The sequence below is a fragment of the Mobula hypostoma genome, chromosome 13 (genome assembly GCF_963921235.1).
Source record: "Mobula hypostoma chromosome 13, sMobHyp1.1, whole genome shotgun sequence".
Classification (NCBI taxonomy): domain Eukaryota; kingdom Metazoa; phylum Chordata; class Chondrichthyes; order Myliobatiformes; family Myliobatidae; genus Mobula; species Mobula hypostoma.
This window is the reverse complement of record NC_086109.1, coordinates 79,941,093-79,964,138: the sequence shown is the minus strand read 5'-3', so window position 1 is coordinate 79,964,138 and position 23,046 is coordinate 79,941,093. Positions and strand designations below refer to the sequence as shown.

The 23,046-nt window shown below is 42.9% G+C and overlaps 1 protein-coding gene across 6 annotated transcripts in view; it reads left to right on the top strand.

Annotated features, from left to right (window-relative positions):
- Positions 1-23,046, top strand: part of LOC134355712 (serine/threonine-protein kinase Nek9-like) — a 170,931-nt gene that overhangs the window by 102,300 nt on the left and 45,585 nt on the right. For 5 of the 6 annotated variants that reach the window (XM_063066038.1, XM_063066036.1, XM_063066037.1 and 2 more), the window contains 2 exons: positions 1,192-1,308; positions 10,314-10,433. In XM_063066038.1, the coding sequence (XP_062922108.1) occupies positions 1,192-1,308; positions 10,314-10,433 (237 nt within the window). The remainder of the gene's footprint in view (positions 1-1,191; positions 1,309-10,313; positions 10,434-23,046) is intronic. The other variant, XM_063066035.1, reaches the window with a different exon arrangement.

Genomic DNA, 23,046 nt, shown 5'->3' with positions numbered 1-23,046 from the left:
ATATGGGCCTAATGTAAGCAAGTGGGCTTAGCATGGGTAGACATCACAGCTTACATGGTCAAGCTGGGGGGATGGGACCTGTGCTGTATAGCTCTATGGCTCTATCTTAAACCAGGATAGCTAACTTTCATTTTGTTTAGAACAGTGGCTCCTAATTCTCAACTCTCCAACCAGAAACATTAGCCTTGTATTCATTCTCTCAATTCCAATAAGAATTTTGCATTTTTCACTAAGTTCCCCTCTTATTCTTCTGAACTCCAGGCAGAACCTGCTTAATCTATCCTCACAAGACAAACACACCATCCCAAGAGTCCTCCCACTCATTACTGCATGTACTGTATATCCTTCCTTAGGTAGGCAGAGTGCTCCTGTATATAATAATCTGAGTGCAGTCTCACCAGGAATTCAGCTGCAATAGCATATGTTGACTCAAATGCCCCAGTAAGGAAGGCCAAAGAACTAGTTGTTTTCCCAAGTGTTGGCTATACCTCCCGTGCCTAATAAAGTGGCCACTGAGTGTATGTTTTTGATCCTTTGCTGACGTAGTCCGTCCAGTTCAAGGTTTGGCACGTTACGTGTCCAGGGATGCTCTTCTGCACATCACCGCTGTAACACATGGTTATTTAGGTTACTGTTGCATTCCTATTGGTTTGAACCACTCTGACCTCTCTCATCCACAGAATTACCGCTCACCGGATATACATCGTTCTCTGTTAACTCTCGGAAGTGAAAATCCCGGGAGGTCAGCAGATTAAGAGATACTCAAGCCACACCGTCTAGCACCAACAATCATTTCACAGTCAAAGTTACTTAGATCATATTTTTCCCCATTTTGATGTTAGGTCTGAACAACAACTGAACCTCTTGACCATGCTTGCATGCTTTTACATGAGTTGCTGCCACATGAATAGTTAATTAGATGTTTGCATTAATGAGGTGTACGGGTGTACCTAATAAAGTAGCCACTGAGTGTATAACTTGCTGAAGGCTTTCTGCATTCTCCCTACATTGCCACCAGCTTTGTGCTAATCATAGAAGCCTGGTGTACTGCACCTCTCTATATCACTGCCACAGCTCGTCACATGGTATGAACTTAAGTCTTAGCATATTAGCTTCAATAAGTAGATTGAGAATTTTATCAAAAGATTTGGAATGTGTAGATGAGCAATAATCCTAGCTTCCATTCAATAGTGTGGAACTTTCCCTGGAGAAGTGAGGAGAAAACAGACAGCTGAAGAGAGAATCCAGTCTCAGGAAGAAGAACACAACAATTTGTATCTCCTGGAGGAACAGCAGCGACTAGCACTGGTAAGATTGCTTCTTCTGACAAAGGGGTTGACACCATTAATATTGAGGCAAGCAGAGATCCTCAGGAGATGTGGTAAAACTGAACTGCAACTGCCCTTGAAGCTTGTTGTGGGTTGTACTTTGCATAAGCTGAACTGATTGCTTCAAACATAATACAACCAACCTGCCACCTGTATCAAATATATTTTGTTGCCATTAAGTTAAGTTGTACTAATATTGGATAAAGCTGGTTCATGGTATATTTCAAGGTTTTCATTATTGTTGGACTAGGGTATACCAAAGTTGGAGAGTTGGCATTCCTCTAGTGACATGATCAAATGTTTAGAATTGTATTTCTGATATCTCTCTCTCTCTCACTCTCACTCTCACTCTCTGTCAAAAACAGAATTGTGAATTCAAATATCTCCGCTCTGAAGCCTAAGGTTACCTGAGAACAGCAACACTGGTTCATTATTGTTCAGCTAACTTAACCCAGTCTTTCACCATATACAGCTAGGAACCACAAGGGACTCTGCAATTAATCGTAAATTTATCAGGTGCGAACACCAGTGTAGAAAAGTTGTGGGATGGTATGTTGAGATCCACTGGATTTTTAGCAACTACCTAACTTCCCAAAGCCTTGTGCCACATGTCCCAAGTATTTTGCATGCCATGAATTATTTTGATAGGTACTCACAGGAATTTTGCTGAGAAACTGGCACAGCCAATGAACTACAACAATAATCACCAATTGATTTATTTTTGATGATATTGCACTTGGTAATTGGACTTTAATTTAATGGCCACAGAAAACTATGGAACTCTAATAACACGGGATTTGTGCTGCACTGAAAGAAAGGCCGGGGTCGCGTTCTCAAGTGCAGGATTATGGTTTGAATCGATAATCTTCAGACTGAGGTGTAAATGTTTGTCAATTAGTTCAAACTGGCGTTTCTTTTAAAGATAGTAGATCACTACTTCAGATCGGTTGATCCTAGGGCTGTAATAATGAAGTCCCCTGAAACAGACGCAGATGATTTGGAAAATTGTCTTTCTACTCTTGAGGCAGTAAAACATACACAAGTAAGAGGCAGGCTTGAAATATTTATGTGCCCACAGGAGAAGCAAGTAAGAATATATATAAAATATCCATTCACTCTAGCTGAACAGCAGGAAATAATGAATGTACCTTTTACACTCCACCATAGATCATCTCTACTACATAGATTGCCTTGCTCAAACTCAAACATTGCTTACAATTCACCATAAATATTTCAGATATTTCTTTGGGCTGCTGGTTCTTCTGTCTTGCTCCCAGCTATCCCATGTGCTGAATTTTTAAATTTACTTCAAATTATCTTTTCGCATCATGTCAGTGAAATAGTTTAGGCCCTGTCAGTAACCTGTCTTCTAAGCACTTCCAATGTAGTTTTAAAATTGCAGAATTCTGGCATAATACCGACAGAATTGGAAGTTATTAAATGAAGGCACTGAACCATAAAGTGTGTAATGTGACAACATCAATAAAAATGAAAGTAATTTACTATATAAAAATAGCCCCAAACTGATATTAATTAAGATATCCACTGTCTGCTGCTTTAATAAAAATGTTCAGCCATTTAGTTCCGTCAGTGAGTAAGGGACAAAACATTTGGCCAAACGTCTCATCCATGATTCAGTTACGATTGCATATGCTAATTACAAGCTAATAAGAAATGTTCATTTGAAGCCTTTCCAATATCAAGAATCTTTACAATTAATGAGAATAAGGAGCTTTGAAAAAAATAATAAAATAGGCCTGGTCTTCTTGATTACACTTCTAAAGCAATAATTAAAGCCAATTTCCTATTTCCACACAGGTGCCTGGATGTTGCATAAAGCTGTTCAGGCACATTTAATGGTCCAAATATAACTTTTTAACAAATAGGATTCTAGTGTCTTGTGATTAGTGTCTGGATAATTTACTTGCCAGCACAGTCTGGAATAAATGCTCAGTTGTTGTCTGTAAAGATTGAGAATCTGTTTGTTAAGGTGGTTAAATAATGACAATGAGTTCAGGGTCCTGGATGAAGTCCGTAAATGATATTCGACTACTGACTGTAGTTCCAATACAAATCATTTACCAGAGGATCCCTACCTTTCTTATGCCATGGAATATATAGCAACTCTGGGTTGGGAATTCCTGCCATAGAGGGCTCATTATGAGCTTTTATTATTTCCTATGTGGCATGGGACATCACAGGACAGAAGTATATCTGCTGATACAAACATACAGGGCTCGTGCAGGGTTTCGACCCAAAATATCAAATATTCCTTGCCTTCCACAGATGCTGCTTGGCCTGCTGAGTTCTTCCAGCTGTCTGTCGGGGTCGTCTCTTGTAGCTGGTGCTCCCGATGTGGCCTCATCTACATCAGAGAAGCCCGATGCAGATTAGGGGGCTGCTTTGTCTAATACCTTCACTCTGTCCACTGTTGAAAGTAGGATCTCCCAGCAGCTTCCCAGTTTTACTTCCCACTCTCATCCTGACATATCTGACCATGGCCTCTGCTTCTGTTCTGATGAGGCCAAACTCAGGTTGCAGAAGCGACACCAAATATTATATCTGATAACCTGATGGCATGGGCATAGATTTCTCTAACTTCCAGTAATCACTCCCTTCTGTTTCCCTTCCTCCATCTCTCTTTTTCCTCTCTCCATTCTGGTTACCCTCTCACCTCTGCAACTTATCATCAGTAAGTCAAAGGAGATGGTGATGGACTTTAAGAAGACTAAGCCTGCACTGTTCCCTTTTATTTTTGATGGTGAGGACTGGATGTGGTGAGGACCTACTAATACCTGGCAGTGCTCCTAAATGACAGACTTCAGTGGAGTACCAACACAGAGGCTGTGTAAAAGAAAGTCCAGAGACAGTGCTACTTCCTGAGGAGACTGAAGTCCTTTGGAGTATCTGGGCCTCTCCTTCACACGGTGTACCAGTCTGTTGTTGCCAGTACAATCTTTTATGCCGTGGTGTGGTGGGGCAGTGGCATAAACACAGGTGATGCCAACAGGCTCAATAAACTGATTAGAAAGGCTGATTCTGTTATAGGAGTCAAACTGGACACACTGCAGGCCGTGGTAGAACGAAGGAGCCTAGGGAAACCTACCTAGCCTAGCCTCCAACCGGATGGCATGAACATTGACCTCCAGACTGATGGCATGAACATTGACTTATCTAACTTCCGCTAATGCCCCTCCTCCCCCTCGCACCCCATCCATTATTTATTTATATACACGCATTCTTTCTTTCTCTCTCTCCTTTTTCTCCCTCTGTCCCTCTGACTATACCCCTTGCCCATCCTCTGGGTTTTTCCCCCCTCCCCCTTTTCCTTCTCCCTGGGCCTCCTGTCCCATGATCCTCTCGTATCCCCTTTTGCCTATCACCTGTCCAGCTCTTGGCTCCATCCCTCCCCCTCCTGTCTTCTCCTATCATTTTGGATCTCCCCCTCCCCCTCCAACTTTCAAATCTCTTACTAGCTCTTCCTTCAGTTAGTCCGGACGAAGGGTCTCGGCCCGAAACGTCGACTGTACCTCTTCCTAGAGATGCTGCCTGGCCTGCTGCATTCACCAGCAACTTTGATGTGTGTTGTAGGGAAAATCCTGGCAGTTCTGGACAATGTTTCTCACGCTCTGCAAGCCAGCTTGGCTGAACAGAGGAACACTTTTAGTAAAAGACTAAGACAACTGCATTGCTCCAAAGAGCGAGATACAAGGTCATTTTTACCTTCAGCCATAAGGCTCCATAATGAATCAACCTATAGCCAGGAAAGTGATGACTCCTGCTGTTAGACTGTTTGAGGTAACCTATTTTTCATTCTTTCTTACTTCTCTTCTAATAATTGTATATTTGTAATGCTACTGTGACACTGTAATATCCTTTGGGATCAATAAAGTATCTGTCTTATCTCTCTTCTCCTCCCCCGCCTTATGACCTGCCCATCACTTCCTCTGATTTCACGCCTCCTTCCTTTTATTTCATAATCAACTATCTTTTCTTATTAGATTCCTAATCCAGCTCTCCCCTTCCAGCTTCTTACATCATCTCTCTTTCGTCACCCACCCAGCTTTCCCCTCACCTGGTTCTATCCACTTGTACTCATCCTCCTTCTCCTTACCCCCTCCCCCTCCATCCTTCCATCTCCCCACCTTCTTATTTTGGTTTCTGCACCCTCTTTTCCAGCCTTGTTGAAGGGTCTCAGTATGAAACTGCCTGATTCCCTCCATAGATGTTTCCTGACCTGCTGAGTTCCTCCTGCATTTTGTGTGTGTTGCTCCAGCTTTCCAACATCTACAGATTCCTTTGTGTCTTTCAGTCCTACTCAATGTCCTATCCAAATAACAGCAGTTTCAACTTTGCCACATCCTCTCTGAGCCACAACAGAACTTCAGATAAATTCACACACATAAAGTGCTGGAGTAACTCAGACTGCATCAATGTGGAGGAATAAAGAGCTGACGCTTTAGGCTGAGACTCTTCATCAGGACCAATTACATGCTTAAGAACAGAGTTTGAATCCACATTCTTATGCTGGAAGTGTGAGTGATCCCAAATGAACCAAACTGGGTGTTCTGGGGGAAATGTGACTAGTTCCCATTCCCAGGCCGAGACCCTTCGTCAGGACGAAGGGTCTCGGCCCGAAACGTCGACTGCGCCTCTTCCTATAGATGCTGCTTGGCCTGCTGCGTTCACCAGCAACTTTGATGTATGTTACTTGAATTTCCAGCATCTGCAGAATTCCTGTTGTTTCTGGTCAGCTGTTATATTTAATGCCTGTCATAATTTTATATAAACTAAGTGGCTACTTTATTAGGTACTCCTACATACCTGCTGATTAATGCAAATATCTAATTAGCCAAACATATGGCAGCAGCTCAATGCATAAAAGAATGCAGACATGGTCAAGACAACAAAAAAAACATCTAGTGAGCAGCAGTTCTGTGGGCAAAAACATCTGGTTAATGAGAGAGAGGTCGGAGGAGAATGGCCAGACTGATTCAAGATGACAGGAAGACAACAGTAATTCAGGTAACCACATGATACAACAGTGGTGTGCAGAAGAACATGTCTGACGAGGTGTCTAATACAGTGGGCATTGAGTGTACTTCTACCAGCTCTTCCTTCAGCCTCTAACTCTCCAGAAGAAACAATCCAGATTTTTTCCAGCCTCTCCTTATACCAAATACTCTCCAACAGTGCACAGAGGAATGTGGTGGAACTGTAGTGATTTGCCTTAACAGTGCCACTGTGTAACTGGAAACCCAACTGGAAATGATTTACTTCCCCTGTAATGTGAAACACCTGGGTTCCCTGCTCAGTATCTCCCCATCATGTTATGGGGAACGTCACAAGTCTAACATCTGGGAAATTTCAGGCACAAACCTGTGCTCGAGTACCATAATCCTGGATGTCCTACAGTGTCCCCGTCTCTGAAAGAACCTTTTGATCTGCAATGGGTGCAGAAATCAAATGTGACATGAGTACAAGTGGAAAATGGTGGTAGCATCGGATTATATCGCCAAAATCCTGCTACACTTAAATTAGCAGCATACAGCATTCTTGGTACTCTGTGCTCCTGAACTTTCCTACCAACTCTTTACTGGAACATGGAGGGCATTCCCTCTCCGAGCTGTGTGTAATGAAATCGTAAACCCATTGTTTATAGGCAAAAGAGAACCTTCCCCAACCCACCTCCCAGTAAAGATGTTAAGAAATGATAGTTTAAGGAGGTGGGTTTGTGCTGGCTACAATTATACTGAGATGTGCCTCCCAGGGATCCATTCACTCACTAAATCAGAGCCTTGCACCAGTCTAGTCAGTTATATTACACGTTTTAAAGGGCAGTGAAGTCGAAATCATGTAACTGCATCATGAGGCCCCAGTGACTGGCTAATGAGATCTTAACAGCCACCAAGAAAGCCAGAAGAAAATTGGAGATTAACATTTTCTCACCAAATTAGCATCGCATAAATATTTACAGACAGATCTAAGTGTGTATTAATAATTAGTGAAAACATTTCAAATTAATTATGGCAAGCGGCCTAGAGTTTAAAATAAATGCTTTTAAGAGTGGAAAAGACAAAACCTTGTGTACAAATGAGATCATTAGTGAGGGGAGATGTTGGATTCACAGGGGTTTGCAGTGTGCTTTGATTCAGAGCTTCATGTCAGGGTCACTGAGCCCTGGTTAAGGGTCAGTGAACAGAGCTATCATTACTGATTGGCTGTATTCTGATGACACTCTTGAGCAATGCTGAAGAAAGACCAAAAGGAGTTAAAATAACCCAGGGAAACAGGGAACAATTCAGACGACAGCTCTCATTTACAGCTGCCCGGTCTTCTATCAGAGAAAGGAGTCTAGGGAGAAAAAGGAGGCAGGAGTTAGAATGAAAAAAGACTCCAAACAAAGACTTGAATAATATGCCAACAATGAAAGGGACTTTTTCAATCTCCTTTTCTTTATTTTTGTTGTGGAAAATGCTATGAGACAAAGCAGCAATCTGAGCCATTACCTTTGGGAGTGAGAGAGTGCTCTTACCATTGACGTTCTTAGAACCCAGTCATGACGGTGTCCAGTTAACCCAGCCCCTTCGGCTAGCTGTGAGTGCTGGGTTTGTTCCAGCGAACATGTTACCCATTACCAGGCCTCATGGCATTCGTGCATCCTACATGATCCCACTACCAATTTCACACTTCAACCGACAACCAGCATTTCTGTGGCACGAACCTCATAGAAGACCTGGCGTTCCTTTAATTAGCTGCTGATTTAATCAAATGCACATCAAACTATGATTCAGCTCCTTTTCAACCCATTACTTAACAGATCTGTCTAACTTTTTGTATTGGCTTTTGAAAAAGCAGGGTCAGATTGGGGATAGTCAGCATGACTCGTGCGTAAGAGGTCATGTCTTATGAACTTTAATTTTTTTGAGGAGGTGGCAAAGGTGATCGGAGAGAGTGGATCTTTTCTGATAGATTTCAACAAGCATTCAACAAGCTCTCTCATGGTAGGCTGATAAGGAATATTTTCCACAGTGACTCGGCTGATTGGATTCAAACTTGGCTTGGCATAGAAGGAAGAGGGTAGTGTTTCTCTGGAGCTCTGTGACCAGGGTTCAGTGCTATTACAGTGATACAAATAGATGATTTAAATTTTTTTTAAATGTAATTAGTAATTTTGAAAACCGCACAAAAGTTGGTGGAGATTGATGGATTGTAAGGAAAGTTATCAAGAATACAGCAGGACACAGATCAGATGGAAATATGACTGGAGAAATTACAGATGGAGTTCAATCCAGCTAAGTGTGAGATATTGTACTTAGGGAGGTCAACCATACGAGGAAAGTATACAGTAATAGGCTGGAATTTTGAAGAGCATTGATGTACAGAGGGTTCTTGGGGTACAAATCCATAGCTCCATAAAAGTGATAGTATTAAATAGGATGGCAGCAAATGCGGACAGGTGAGTAAGAAGTTGTATAATATGCTTGCCTTCATCGCCAGGGCATTGAGTATAAAAGTCAGGAAGTCATGTTGCGGTTGTATAAAAGCTTGTTTGGAGTAATGTGTGTAGTTCTGGTCTCTGCATAACATCAAGGAAATGGAGGCTTTGGAGAGGGTGCAGTGGAGGTCACCAGGACGTTGCATGGATTAGAAACGTTGGACAAACTGGGATTGTTTAAGCTGGAGGCTGAGAGGCGACCTGACAGAAATATACATAAAATAATAAGTGACATAGAGAGCATTTTTCATAGGGTCAAATATCAGAGGTCTAAGGTGAAAGGGGAAAAGTCTAAAGGATATTTACGAGGCAAGATCTTTACACAGAGAGTGGTAGGTGCTTCAAACATTCTGTCAGGGGACATGATGGAAGCAGATATGATAGCAACATTTAAAAAGACTTTTTGTGAGGCACATGAACAGGCTGTGAATTGAGAGATATAGACCATCTGCAGGCAGATGGGATTAGATTAATATGACATCATGATTGTCACAGAGACTGTGGCCCAGAGGGCCTATTCCTGTACTTACCAATTCTGTTTGCTATTTAAAACATGCCACAATCTCCGAAATTCAATCCATGGCACAAACTAAATCATTCAATCCAACTAAAAATTATGTATAATTCATGATTAATTTTTGTTTTCCTTGTGAATGCTGCTTATCCGATGCTATGTCCGGGTGATTTTCTTTGCACCTGCATATATGCATGGATTTGTGCCTATGATGATGAACTTGACATTGACTTTTAATTTTCACAACAATTTGGGTGCCAAGATCAGTCTTGCTTTGACTAGAGTACACATGGAGTCATACAGCATAGGAAAAGGCCCATTTACTCAGAACCTATTTACACTAATCCCATTTACCAGCACTTGATAGATCGTGACGCTGGTGATTACTTGGGAATGGCTAAATCCCCTGTTGAAGTGCATAACTGACTATCTCAACATTGTTATGAAAAATGGTCATTTGAGGATAAATTCCAGGAAGATGCTTGTTCTCATGAGGAACGCCAACAGAAGGATGGAAGTTAATTAACCTAGTGACTTTGTTGGGAGACTTTTGCTGAGAATAGAAGGATATCCTTTAAGAACTGAAATGGGGAGGAATTTCTTTAGCTAGACTTAATGGGCCAATTGGCCCAATTCTGGACCTATGTCTTATGGTCATAAGGTCTTACACTCAATGTTGCGGCAGTATCAGAATTACTTAATCATCACAGACTAATTATCCAGTCTTACGGAATACTTAAGAAAAGTTTGGATATGTACAAGGACAGGAGAGATATAGAGGGTTATGGTCCAGATGCAGGTCAATGGGACTGAACAGAATAACCGTTCGGCACTAACTAGATGAGCCAAAGGGCCTGTTTCTGTGCTGTGCTGCTCTATGACTCTATACACTTTCATTAAGGCTGGATCTTGGATTGGCTGTGCAGCATGCGGTTAAAGTTTATACCTCATGAACATCTGTACTTTTTGATAGGAGCGGGAAGCCAGACTTCAGACAGAGATAGACAAGCTGTACAAGGAGCTGAAAGAACAGAAACAGCTCCTCAAAGAGAACCATGACGTAATGCAACAATTACAGGAGCATCTGCTGAAGGTGAGCACTTTTACCTGGATTGTGGACTAACCCCACCACCTCGAGTGCCTCCCCCGGGATGGGGAATTGTCATAAAGGATAGTTTCCAATCTTTCTGGCCTAATGTAATGAAAGGGAAATCGTTGACCAATTGTGAGTCCACAATAAATCCTTTTCATTTAGTTTCAAGCCTGTAGTAATGGCTGGCATGGAAGCATAGTGGTTAGCACAACACTTTACAGTACAAGTGAGCCAGGTTCAATTCCTGCCACTGCCTGTAAGGAGTTTGTACACTCTCCCTGAGACTGCGTGAGTTTCCTCTAGGTGCTCCAGTTTCCAAAGACGTACCAGTTGTTAGGTTAATAGGTTATTGGAAATTGACACGTGATTGATACGTGATTAAACCAGGAGTTTGTTGGGCAGCATGGTCTGAAAGGCCAATTCTGCACTGTATCGCAATAAATAAAGTAAATAAATGCTCGGTTCTCTGCCGCTGCTACTGTGCAATCGAGAATCTCCGGAGGGGAAGGCCCCAAATCCTCAGCTTTGCCTGTTGCTGGCGGCTGGGGCTGGGGTCGAAGCGCTCAGCAGAGATGGTGCTCAGTGCTCGGTGTCGGAGGGCTGGTCGGAGGCTCGAAGTTTTCGGATGGACTGAGATTCAGACTGTGGTCGAGTGCTTCCAGGATGCTGCATCGGCAAGTTTGCAGTGCTGGAAGCTCATGGTAGGGAGAGTTTTCTTCCTTCTGTTGTCTACGTGAGATGTTGGGACTTTCGAGAGACTTTGAGACTTTTTAATGTGCCCATGGTCTGTTCTTCTATCAAATTACGGTATTGCTTGCACTGTTGTAACTACATGTTATAATTATGTGGTTTTTGTCAGTTTTTTAAGTCTTGGTCTGTCTTGTGTTTCTGTGATATCACACTGGAGGAACATTGTATCATTTCTTAATGCATGTATTACTAAATGACAATAAAAGAGGACTGCATGTCCTCATAACCTAACCAAATTAATAACTATATTGAGGCAATGGATGCAAGCATTAAAGGATATTGAGAAGTACAATTGGAAGGATTCTATGTAGAAAATATTGTCAGATCTATTCTCCTGAAGTATAGCCTTTAAAATAATCAATTGACTAGAAACTGTATGTTATTACCAAAGCTAGTTGGTTCTCCCATTCCATCCCACTAATTGGATGGACAAAGTACAAGAACCATTTACTTTGAGTAATGTTGAAGAGAGGATGTCAATAATAAAAGTTTTAAACAATGTGAATTTTTGATACACATTGTTTAACAGAATCAGATTTATTGTCACTGACATGTTTCATGAAATTTGTTGTTTTTGCAGCAGGAGTACGGTGCAATACATCAAAAAATTACTGTAGGTCACAATAAGCAATATTAAAATAAATAGTGCAAAGGGAGAGCAAAATAATGAGGTAATGTTCATGGGTTCGTTCATTCTGAAACCTAATGACCGAGGGGAAAAAGCTGTTCCTGAAACATTGAGTGCGAGTCTTCAGTCCTCTTCCCTGATGGTCATGAGAAGAGGGGATGTCCTGGATAGAGAACACCTCTTCTTCAGGCATTGTCTCTTTGAAGATGTCATGGATGGTGGGGAGTTATCCATGATGAAGTTGGCTAAATAAACAACCTTCTGCAGCTTTTTTTGATCCTGTATATTGAAGGCTTCATACCATGTGATGATGCCACCAGTCAGAATGCTCTCCATGGTACATCTGTAGAAATTTGCTAGTCATTGGTGACATAACAAATCTCCTCAACTCTTGTAGTTGTTTTCATAGCATTAGACAAATTAAGTAACTGCCCCAAGGTCTGACAATGTTCTGTAGACAACAGTATAGACCCAGTGTGGTACCACTGCAACTAGATCAGTGATTGGACGAGAGGATCATGTGTAATATATCCAAATTTGCAGAAGATACAAAATGGCATACCAATACTGGCTGTGTGAAGGTTGGTGGAAGGCTTCAGTCAGGATTAAATGAGTAGGGATATAATAGATGAAAAATGTAAGTGAGAAATTTTGTTTTTAATGGTGTTGGTGCACAGACAGACCTGAAAATCCTTGCTGATGAAATACTGAAAATTAACCTGCAGGTTCTGCAAGCAATTAGGAAGGTAAGTGGTGTGTTGATCCTAATTTTAGAACAACTATAGAGCACAACTGATTGCACGATGCTGTTACAGGTCGGGGCACTAGAAATTGGAGTTCAATTCTGATGTCATCTGAAAGCATACAAATTAGCCTGAAAAAGTGGCTCACCTGAGGACTGGGAGAAATTCAGAGTTCAGCAGAGGAAGACAAAGGGCTTAATTAGGAATGGGAAAAAAGATTATGAGAGAAAACTGGCAGGGAACATAAAAACTGACTGTAAAAGCTTTTATAGATATGTAAAAAGGAAAAGACTGGTAAAGACAAATGTAGGTCCCCTACAGACAGAAACAGGTGAATTGATTATGGGGAGCAAGGACATGGCAGACCAATTGAATAATTACTTTGGTTCTGTCTTCACTAAGGAGGACATAAATAATCTTCTAGAAATAGTAGGGGACAGAGGGTCCAGTGAGATGGAGGAACTGAACGAAATACATGTTAGCAGGGAAGTGGTGTTGGGTAAATTGAAGGGATTAAAGGCAGATAAATCCCCAGGGCCAGATGGTCTGCATCCCAGAGTGCTTAAGGAAGTAGCCCAAGAAATAGTGGATGCATTAGTGATAATTTTTCAAAACTCGTTAGATTCTGGACTAGTTCCTGAGGATTGGAGGGTGGCTAATGTAACCCCACTTTTTAAAAAAGGAGGGAGAGAGAAACCGGGGAATTATAGACCGGTTAGCCTAACGTCGGTGGTGGGGAGACTGCTGGAGTCAGTTATCAAAGATGTGATAACAGCACATTTGGAAAGCAGTGAAATCATCGGACAAAGTCAACATGGATTTGTGAAAGGAAAATCATGTCTGACGAATCTCATAGAATTTTTTGAGGATGTAACTAGTAGAGTGGATAGGGGAGAACCAGTGGATGTGGTATATTTGGATTTTCAAAAGGCTTTTGACAAGGTCCCACACAGGAGATTAGTGTGCAAACTTAAAACACACGGTATTGGGGGTAAGGTATTGATGTGGATAGAGAATTGGTTAGCAGACAGGAAGCAAAGAGTGGGAATAAACGGGACCTTTTCAGAATGGCAGGTGGTGACTAGTGGGGTACCGCAAGGCTCAGTGCTGGGACCCCAGTTGTTTACAGTATATATTAATGACTTGGATGAGGGAATTAAATGCAGCATCTCCAAGTTGCGGATGACACAAAGCTGGGCGGCAGTGTTAGCTGTGAGGAGGATGCTAAGAGGATGCAGGGTGACTTGGATAGGTTGGGTGAGTGGGCAAATTCATGGCAGATGCAATTTAATGTGGATAAATGTGAAGTTATCCGTTTTGGTGGCAAAAATAGGAAAACAGATTATTATCTGAATGGTGGCCGATTAGGAAAAGGAGAGGTGCAACGAGACCTGGGTGTCATTATACACCAGTCATTGAAAGTGGGCATGCAGGTACAGCAGGCGGTGAAAAAGGCGAATGGTATGCTGGCATTTATAGCGAGAGGATTCGAGTACAGGAGCAGGGAGGTACTACTGCAGTTGTACAAGGCCTTGGTGAGACCACACCTGGAGTATTGTGTGCAGTTTTGGTCCCCTAATCTGAGGAAAGACATCCTTGCCATAGAGGGAGTACAAAGAAGGTTCACCAGACTGATTCCTGGGATGGCAGGACTTTCATATGAAGAAAGACTGGATGAACTGGGCTTGTACTCCTTGGAATTTAGAAGATTGAGGGGGGATCTGATTGAAACGTATAAAATCCTAAAGGGATTGGACAAGCTAGATGCAGGAAGATTGTTCCCGATGTTGGGGAAGTCCAGAACGAGGGGTCACAGTTTGAGGATAAAGGGGAAGCCTTTTAGGACCGAGATTAGGAAAAACTTCTTCACACAGAGAGTGGTGAATCTGTGGAATTCTCTGCCACAGGAAACAGTTGAGGCCAGTTCATTGGCTATATTTAAGAGGGAGTTAGATATGGCCCTTGTGGCTACGGGGATCAGGGGGTATGGAGGGAAGGCTGGTGCAAGGTTCTGAGTTGGATGATCAGCCATGATCATAATAAATGGCGGTGCAGGCTCGAAGGGCCAAATGGCCTACTCCTGCACCTATTTTCTATGTTTCTATGTTTCTATGAAAGGAATCTGTACATCATCCCCATGGAATGCTGGGGTTTTCTCCTGTTGCTCCACTTTCCACCCATGGTCCACAGATGTACCGGTTGATAAGTTAATTGGTTATTGTAAATTGTCCCCTGATTAGACTAGGATTGAGGATTGCTGGGTTGGTGTGGCTCGAAGGGGCGGAAGTGCCTATTCCAAGCTGTATCCCTAAATATATCTCGCTAATATATAGAAGGCCACACTGGGAGCACCGGACGCAGTATATCACACCAGCTGACTCACAGGTGAAGTGTCGCCTCACCTGGAAGGGCAGTCTGGGGCACTGAATGGTGGTGAGGGAGGAAGAGTAAGGGCATGTGAAGTACTTGTTGCGTTTACAAGGATAAGTGCTGGGAGGGAGATCAGTGGGAAAGGATGGGGGGGATGAATGGACAAGGGAGACCCGACACAGACTGGGAGACCGTTTCGCTGAACACCTACGCTCAGTCCGCCAGAGAAAGCAGGATCTCCCAGTGGCCACACTTTTCAATTCCACGTCCCATTCCCATTCTGATATGTCTATCCACGGCCTCCTCTACTGTCAAGATGAAGCCACACTCAGGTTGGAGGAACAACACCTTATATTCCGTCTGGGTAGCCTCCAACCTGATGACATGAATATTGACTTCTCTAACTTCCATTAATGCCCCTCCTCCCCTTCTTACACCATCCCTTATTTATTTATTTATTTATTTATTTTTTCCCCCTTTCTTTCTCTCTCTTTTTTCTCCCTCTGTCCTCTCACTATATCTTCCTCTGGTGCTCCCCTCCCCCCTTCTTTCCCCCTAGGCTTCCCATCCCATGATCCTCTCCCTTCTCCAGCCTTGTCTCCCTTTTGCCAATCAACTGTCCAGCTCTTGGCTCCATCCCGCCCCCTCCTGTCTTCTCCTATCTTTTCGGATCTCCCCCTCCCCCTCCCACTTTAAAATCTCTTACTAGCTCTTCTTTCAGTTAGTCCTGACGAAGGGTCTCGGCCCGAAACGTTGACTGTACCTTTTCCTAAAGATGCTGCCTGGCCTGCTGTATTCCATTAAGAATATTGGCTACTTTCGCACATTGAACACCCAAGTTGGTGTTGTCTTTCATTGATTCTATGATGGTTATTATTATGGATTTATTGAGTATGCCTTTAAGAAAATGAATCTCAGGGTTGTATATGGTGACATATATATACTTCGATAAATAAATTTACTTTAAACTTTGAAACACAGAATTTTTATAGGGCTTCTCTGGGTAAAAGCTGGGCTGATATTGCTTCTGACTGGTGAACAGAATCAAAGAAAACAGACTTAAAGTGTTGTCAGCCATTCAGTACTGAAATGGGAAGAAAGTTTATCACCGTAAGGGTGGTGAAGATTTGTACCCAAGAATGCTCTGCAGAGTCACTCGCTGACTATAATCAAGTTAAAGATCAATAGATTTGTTTTTTGAATATTAAGAAAATCTAGTGATAGTGGAACTGAGATAGAAGATCACTGTGGTCCTCTATTGGCCAGGGTCGATCATGGTTGTTGCGTCCAAGCTGTGTAGGTGATTTGCAAGCCAGGGCAGTACAGTTTGGCACCAGTGGTGTCGGAGGAGTTGCCAGTCAATGTTGAACTCAACGTAGGACTGCAACTCTGGATTTTTCCTCGGCGTTTACTCCCAAAGCCTTCCCTGCATGTGGGTAGAGCCACAAGGCAGCAGTGGTTTGCGGTCAGAGTTCTCCTCCGCTTAGATTAGCTACCAACAATGGCTGACGAGCCCTATTTGCCTGAAGTGACTGGTTTTAAGGCGCCAGTAACCTGCCTTTGCCCCTTCTCCTGTCAGTAGAGACGGTTCCGCTGGGCTTAGTAGCTAAAGCCCCACGTGAAAGCTAGCAGCTTGACTTAGTTGTCGGAGGCTATTTGGGATGCATGCTGTTGGGAGCATTTAATAGGTAGAGAGAGCTGATCCCCTGTTCTTCACCACCAGGCTAAGCCCATGGCATTAAACCACCTTGAAAGGGTTAACTATGTGGTACAGACAGCGTATGCTTCCAGCATGTACTGTATGTACAAAGCATTGGTACAAGAGTCTCCATGCCTACCCCATGTTCAGAATGCTTGGCACACCCACAGTGGCCAACCTGCATCACATAATTGGAGACCGTTCACATTAAGTGCACGAGGATCATTAAGTTCCCAAATGTATTATAATTAGGTGATTTTGCTGTGTTAAACGCTCCTATTCCTCAGAGTCTGCATGAAAGGAAGTACTGAATGGAAGATCAGTAGTGCTGTGTTTTGCAGGCCCGATGTTCTCCTGCACCTGCAGCGATTAAACAGAGATGCTTGCTCCTCCCCAGACTAGTTACGCTGGCCAAAATTGGTGACTTCCAAAAGTGTTAATCTTTCACAGGCTTCCGGCCACTGACGCTTTGTTGTGTGTCCTGGGAGTGCTGTTAAATTACCCGAATAAGCTGACCTTCCACTAGAGGTAATGTCAGCTCATGACGGCAACGTAACATAATGGGAAACATAAGAACTAGAAAAATGAGAGGGCCGTTCAACTCCTCATGCCCGCTCTGCCATTCATTAAGATCATGGTGCCGAGGAAAAATCTGGAGCTGGGGTCCCTCAGGCAATTCTATGTTGAGTTCAGTGGTGACTGGCAACTCCTGTGACACCGCTGGTGCCAAAATGTATTGGTCCCTGCCATTCGTTTGGATTCATCAGCTGTGTGGAAAGGGGGACCTTGCTGCATGGGCAACAACTTGCTCTCTATATCGTACTGCCCGGGTTACACATACAACGTAGACAGCTGGGACACAGTATCCATGCTCGACCCCGAGCAACAGAGGAAACCAAATGATATTTTTAATTTTAGGTTGTTTTCATACAGCGCCAGTTGGTGTCTGATGATAACACAGTTTTAGTCATAATGCCAAGACTCAATTTAAATGGAAGCATTGAAATTTACAAAAAGAGGCCATTTGGCCCATTATGTTGATAATGCTAGCCAGAAACTGTTCATGCTCATCCTACTTCTTAACCCACAGTCTTGAATATTGTGCTGTTCCCAGTGTTCATCCAGATGCTTTTCCTCCATTATGTCAGTGAGTTCAAAATCCTCCCATCACCCTTTAGGTGTAAACAATACACCCAACAATCCCATAATCCTTCATTCACTTTAAATCAAGAATTGTTTACTAGGTGAGATAATCTTTTGTGTTTTAGCAGGATTTCTGGCAATATTTTGCCTTCTAGATAAACCCTACACTCCAGCTATCCTTTGATCTTTGCAACACAGAAAGCAACATAAGCAGAATAACTTCATGTTAAAGATTTCTTTTTGGGATGTATTTGCTTTTGCTGTCTGTCCACCGCAGGTTGTGTGAGGGCAGCGGGCTTTGAAATGGCATTGACTGGAGATGAATTGGTTAGTGCTGACAGATATTGGAGCACATCTGCTAATGTCATCCTTGAGTAGCCAGTCTCTGGTCAATGGCCCTAAAGCCGATTTTTTTCCCCCTCTCTCTATGAGCGCATAATCTTCTGCTTAACACATCTGCAAATGGTTTGGATAAAGTGCTTTCAGGAACCAACTTTCAGGCAAGAGACCTTGAATTGTTGAATAATTGTTGTTTGATCAGATGGAATCTCCTACTTATTTTACATTCTTCAGCTTTTAAAGATCATTAAATGCCATTTCTGTGTGGGGTGTATGAGTGCCCTTATACAACATAATCACACAAGGCTGTGTTGTTTTGCTGTGATGAAGACTCTACCTCAACTTCACCCCCCCAAAAAAAAAATCAGCCGTGTACAGACACGATTGTGCAAAAAAGATTAAGTCCTGTTAATTGCAGTGACTTGTAGTGAGGTAGTGAGTGACACAACAGGAAGCCGGGGACCCTGAAAATGTTTGAGAGGCAGGCTAACAGGAATGGGCATGAGAGAGACATGGAATCTCAGGAAGATGGCTAAGGACTCCAGGAGTAGTGAAGAGAACTCATATCGCTGAGTGGGAGGCTGGTGTTTTCAGGACTGGTCAAAAGGGAAGCTGAAGACTCCGGAAGCATGAGTCTGAAACCTGGGGTCATCAGGTTAAACAACGTGTTAGAGGCAGGATCCACGATATTGTTTTAGATGCGTCATCAATGGGGACGGGAAAGGTTCCGGAGGATTGGAGGGTTGCTGATGTTGTTCCCTTATTCAAGAAAGGGAGTAGAGATAGCCTAGGAAATTATAGACCAGTGAGTCTTACTTCAGTGGTTGGTAAGTTGATGGAAAAGATCCTGAGAGGCAGGATTTATGAAACATAGAAACATAGAAAATAGGTGCAGGAGTAGGCCATTCGGCCCTTCGAGCCTGCACCGCCATTTATTATGATCATGGCTGATCATCCAACTCAGAACCCCGCCCCAGCCTTCCCTCCATACCCCCTGATCCCTGTAGCCACAAGGGCCATATCTAACTCCCTCTTAAATATAGCCAATGAACTGGCCTCAACTGTTTCCTATGGCAGAGAATTCCACAGATTCACCACTCTCTGTGTGAAGAAGTTTTTCCTAATCTCGGTCCTAAAAGGCTTCCCCTTTATCCTCAAACTGTGACCCCTCGTTCTGGACTTCCCCAACATCGGGAACAATCTTGCTGCATCTAGCCTGTCCAATCCCTTTAGGATTTTATACGTTTCAATCAGATCCCCCCTCAATCTTCTAAATTCCAACGCGTACAAGCCCAGTTCATCCAGTCTTTCTTCATATGAAAGTCCTGCCATCCCAGGAATCAATCTGGTGAACCTTCTTTGTACTCTTTCTATGGCAAGGATGTCTTTCCTCAGATTAGGGGACCAAAACTGCACACAATACTCCAGGTGTGGTCTCACCAAGGCCTTGTACAACTGCAGTAGTACCTCCCCGCTCCTGTACTCGAATCCTCTCACTATAAATGCCAGCATACCATTCGCCTTTTTCACCGCCTGCTGTACCTGCATGCCCACTTTCAATGACTGGTGTATAATGACACCCAGGTCTCGTTGCACCTCCCCTTTTCCTAATCGGCCACCATTCAGATAATAATCTGTTTTCCTATTTTTGCCACCAAAGTGGATAACTTCACATTTATCCACATTAAATTGCATCTGCCATGAATTTGCCCACTCACCCAACCTATCCAAGTCACTCTGCATCCTCTTAGCATCCTCCTCACAGCTAACACTGCCACCCAGCTTCGTGTCATCCGCAAACTTGGAGATGCTGCATTTAATTCCCTCATCCAAGTCATTAATATATATTAATGAACATTTAGAGAGGCATAATATGATTAGGAATAGTCAGCATGGCTTTGTCAAAAGCAGGTCATGCCTCACGAGCCTGATTGAATTTTTTGACGATGTGACTAAACACATGGATGAAGCTAGAGCAGTAGATGTAATGTACATGGATTTCAGTAAGGCATTTGATAGGGTACCCCATGCAAGATTTATTAAGAAAGTAAGGAGCCATGGGACCCAAGGGGACATTGCTTTGTGGATCTAGAATTGGCTTGCTCACAGAAGGCGAAGAGTGGTTGTAGACAGGTCATATTCTGCATGGAGGTCAGTGACCAGTGGTGTGCCTCAGGGATCTGTTCTGGGACCCCTTTTCTTTGTAACTTTCATAAATGACCTGGATGAGGAAGTGGAGGGATTTTTTATGCAGAGAGTGGTGAGTGTGTGGAATGGGCTGCCAGCAACGGTGGTGGAGGCAGATACCATAAGACCATAAGACAAGAGAGCAGAAGTCGGCCATTTGGCCCATCGAGCCTGCTCCTCCATTTTATCATGAGCTGATCCATGTCCCACTCCCCCGCTTGCTCACCATAACCTTTGATGCCCTGGCTATTCAGATACCTATCAATCTCTGCATTAAATACACCCAATGACCTGGCCTCCACTGACACCCATGGCAACAAATTCCATAGATTCACCACCCTCTGGCTAAAAAAATTTCTTTACACCTCTGTCCTGATGGGCGCCCTTCAATCCTTAAGTCATGCCCTCTCGTACTAGACTCCCCCATCATGGGAAACAACTTTGCCACATCCACTCTGTCCATGCCTTTCAACATTCGAAATGTTTCTATGAGGTCCCCCCTCATTCTTCTAAACTCCAAGGAATACAGTCCAAGAGCGGACAAATGCTAGGATACGATAGGGTCTTTTAAGAGACTCCTGCCATAGGTTCATCGAGCTTAGAAAAATAGAGGGCTATGGGTAACCCTAGGTAATTTCTAAAGTAAGTACCTGTTCGGCACAGCATTGTGGGCTGAAGGGCCTGTATTGTGTTGTGTGTTTTCTATGTTTCTATGTAGATCATTACACGGTATTAGGTGAGTTGGGTTTACAAGGAGAGGTACACAGAGCTGTAAGGAGTCATGGCTCATTAATATAATCATATATATGCATAGGTCAGTACACCCAAAACTCTGGAGGAACTTGGCTGTCAGGTAGTATCTATGGAGAGGAATTAACAGTTGACTTTTTGAGCCGAGGATTTTCATCAGGACTGGAAGGAAGAGGGAAGAAGCCAGAACAAGAAGGTGGGGGGAAGGGGAAGGAGTACACGCTGACAGGTGAGGGGGAAAGCGGGTGGGGGAGGGGGGATGAAATGAGAAGCTGGGAGACGAGCTTCTGTGGAATCTTTTGTACAACTTTGTATTTATGTATAGGTCAATCTTTTTTCAAAACAAATGGCCAAGTGGTGACCAGGTAGAGATTGTTGATATTTATGTGAAGCTCTGCTAAACTAGATTTAAAGAAAAATTTCCGCATGTGGGGGAAATCCACAGTAGGGGTTATGTCCCAGAATGCAGGAGCTTCCATAATCAGAAAAGGTTAGAATGTACACACAACAGAGAGTCTATGATTCCAAGAGATGTATTTAAGAGGAAGATAAATACTTAAGGAAAGCAGTATTTGGTTAGAGTAGAATAGAATAGAACTTTATTGTCATTGCTCAAGGCAACAAGATTGCAGTACAAAACAGATATTTACAATGAATGCAATGAATTATAAATATCTGCAATGAATGCTTATTTTTTTTAAATCCCATATTTGCATGCAACAAGTTACTTTGATAGTCCATAACTCACAAAGGCCATTGGAACTCCGGGGTGTAGCATTATTCAACTGCACAACAGCCTTCGGGAAGAAGCTGTTTTTCAGTCTACTGTCTTGGCTAAGATGTTTCTGTATCTCGTACCAGATGGCAGGAGATTGAACAGACAGTGTCTGTCATGTTGTTATGTTCATTGGCTGAGATAAGGTGGGAAGAGGGTTTATCCAGAATGCTAACCAAGTAAGTGACTTGCACTCCTTGCTTCATTAGCCTCTCTCAAGGCTGTAAGTTCAAACAATATGAACGATTGCCTAGAAATTGGACTTCACCTGTTTTGGATGCGCTAAAGCAACATTACATTTCATGCTCGTGCTAGACTGGGTTTCTGTCAATAAAGCTGAAGGGTAGGTCACAAAGCTGTGTGAAGGAGTGTCAGGGTGATCTAAACTCAGAAGGAAGATCTAAACAGGACCTGGGTGTTTTACTGATAGGACTAGGCTGGATTGAACTCAATTGCTGATGCTCTGCAAGCACAAATGGGTTTCACGTCTTAAAGAGACAACCTCCATGGCAACTTGAAGGTAACACATAACTGATGGGGTGAGAGTCTTCAGGTGAAAAGAGCCAGTGAAAAACTTAGAAGCCTTGATGCATAAAATAAATGTCAGGAGGAGATCTCGTAAACCAGATAAGGGGCGAGATGATGCCTGGTACGCCCAGAGGCTGGCAGGAGAGAGCTACACGTCTCCTCCTAGAGGGAGCCTCCCGCATGTTAGAGTAATGTTGAAAGACACATCCTTATCTCACTAGATATGTCAAGGTGAGCTAGAAGCAGACATACACATACATACACACACACACACACACACACACACACACACACACACACACGCACGAACAAACCTTCCAATTAACCTTCCAATCTTTGCAGCCCGTCATAGAGGTAGGGTAGTAAAAATGTTTCACAGTGTGTTTCATCTCCTGCATTTAGGCTTAAATAGTGAGGAGGAGGATGAGGACTGGTGATAATTTCTTTGTGCCCTTGATATCCATTCTAATCTGTGGCACCAAAATTAACATGATTTTTTATTGTGACTGCATTTGTGTAGGATTAATACCATCATAGTGCATTTCAAGATTGTTTAATGTCATTTCCTGTTCATAACTGTAAAGGAGAACAAAATAATTCTTATTCCAGATCCGATGCAGCACAAAACAAAATCACAAAAGATGAAATACACAATAATGGTAATTAAAAAAAGCACAATAAATATAAATAGATAAGATAGT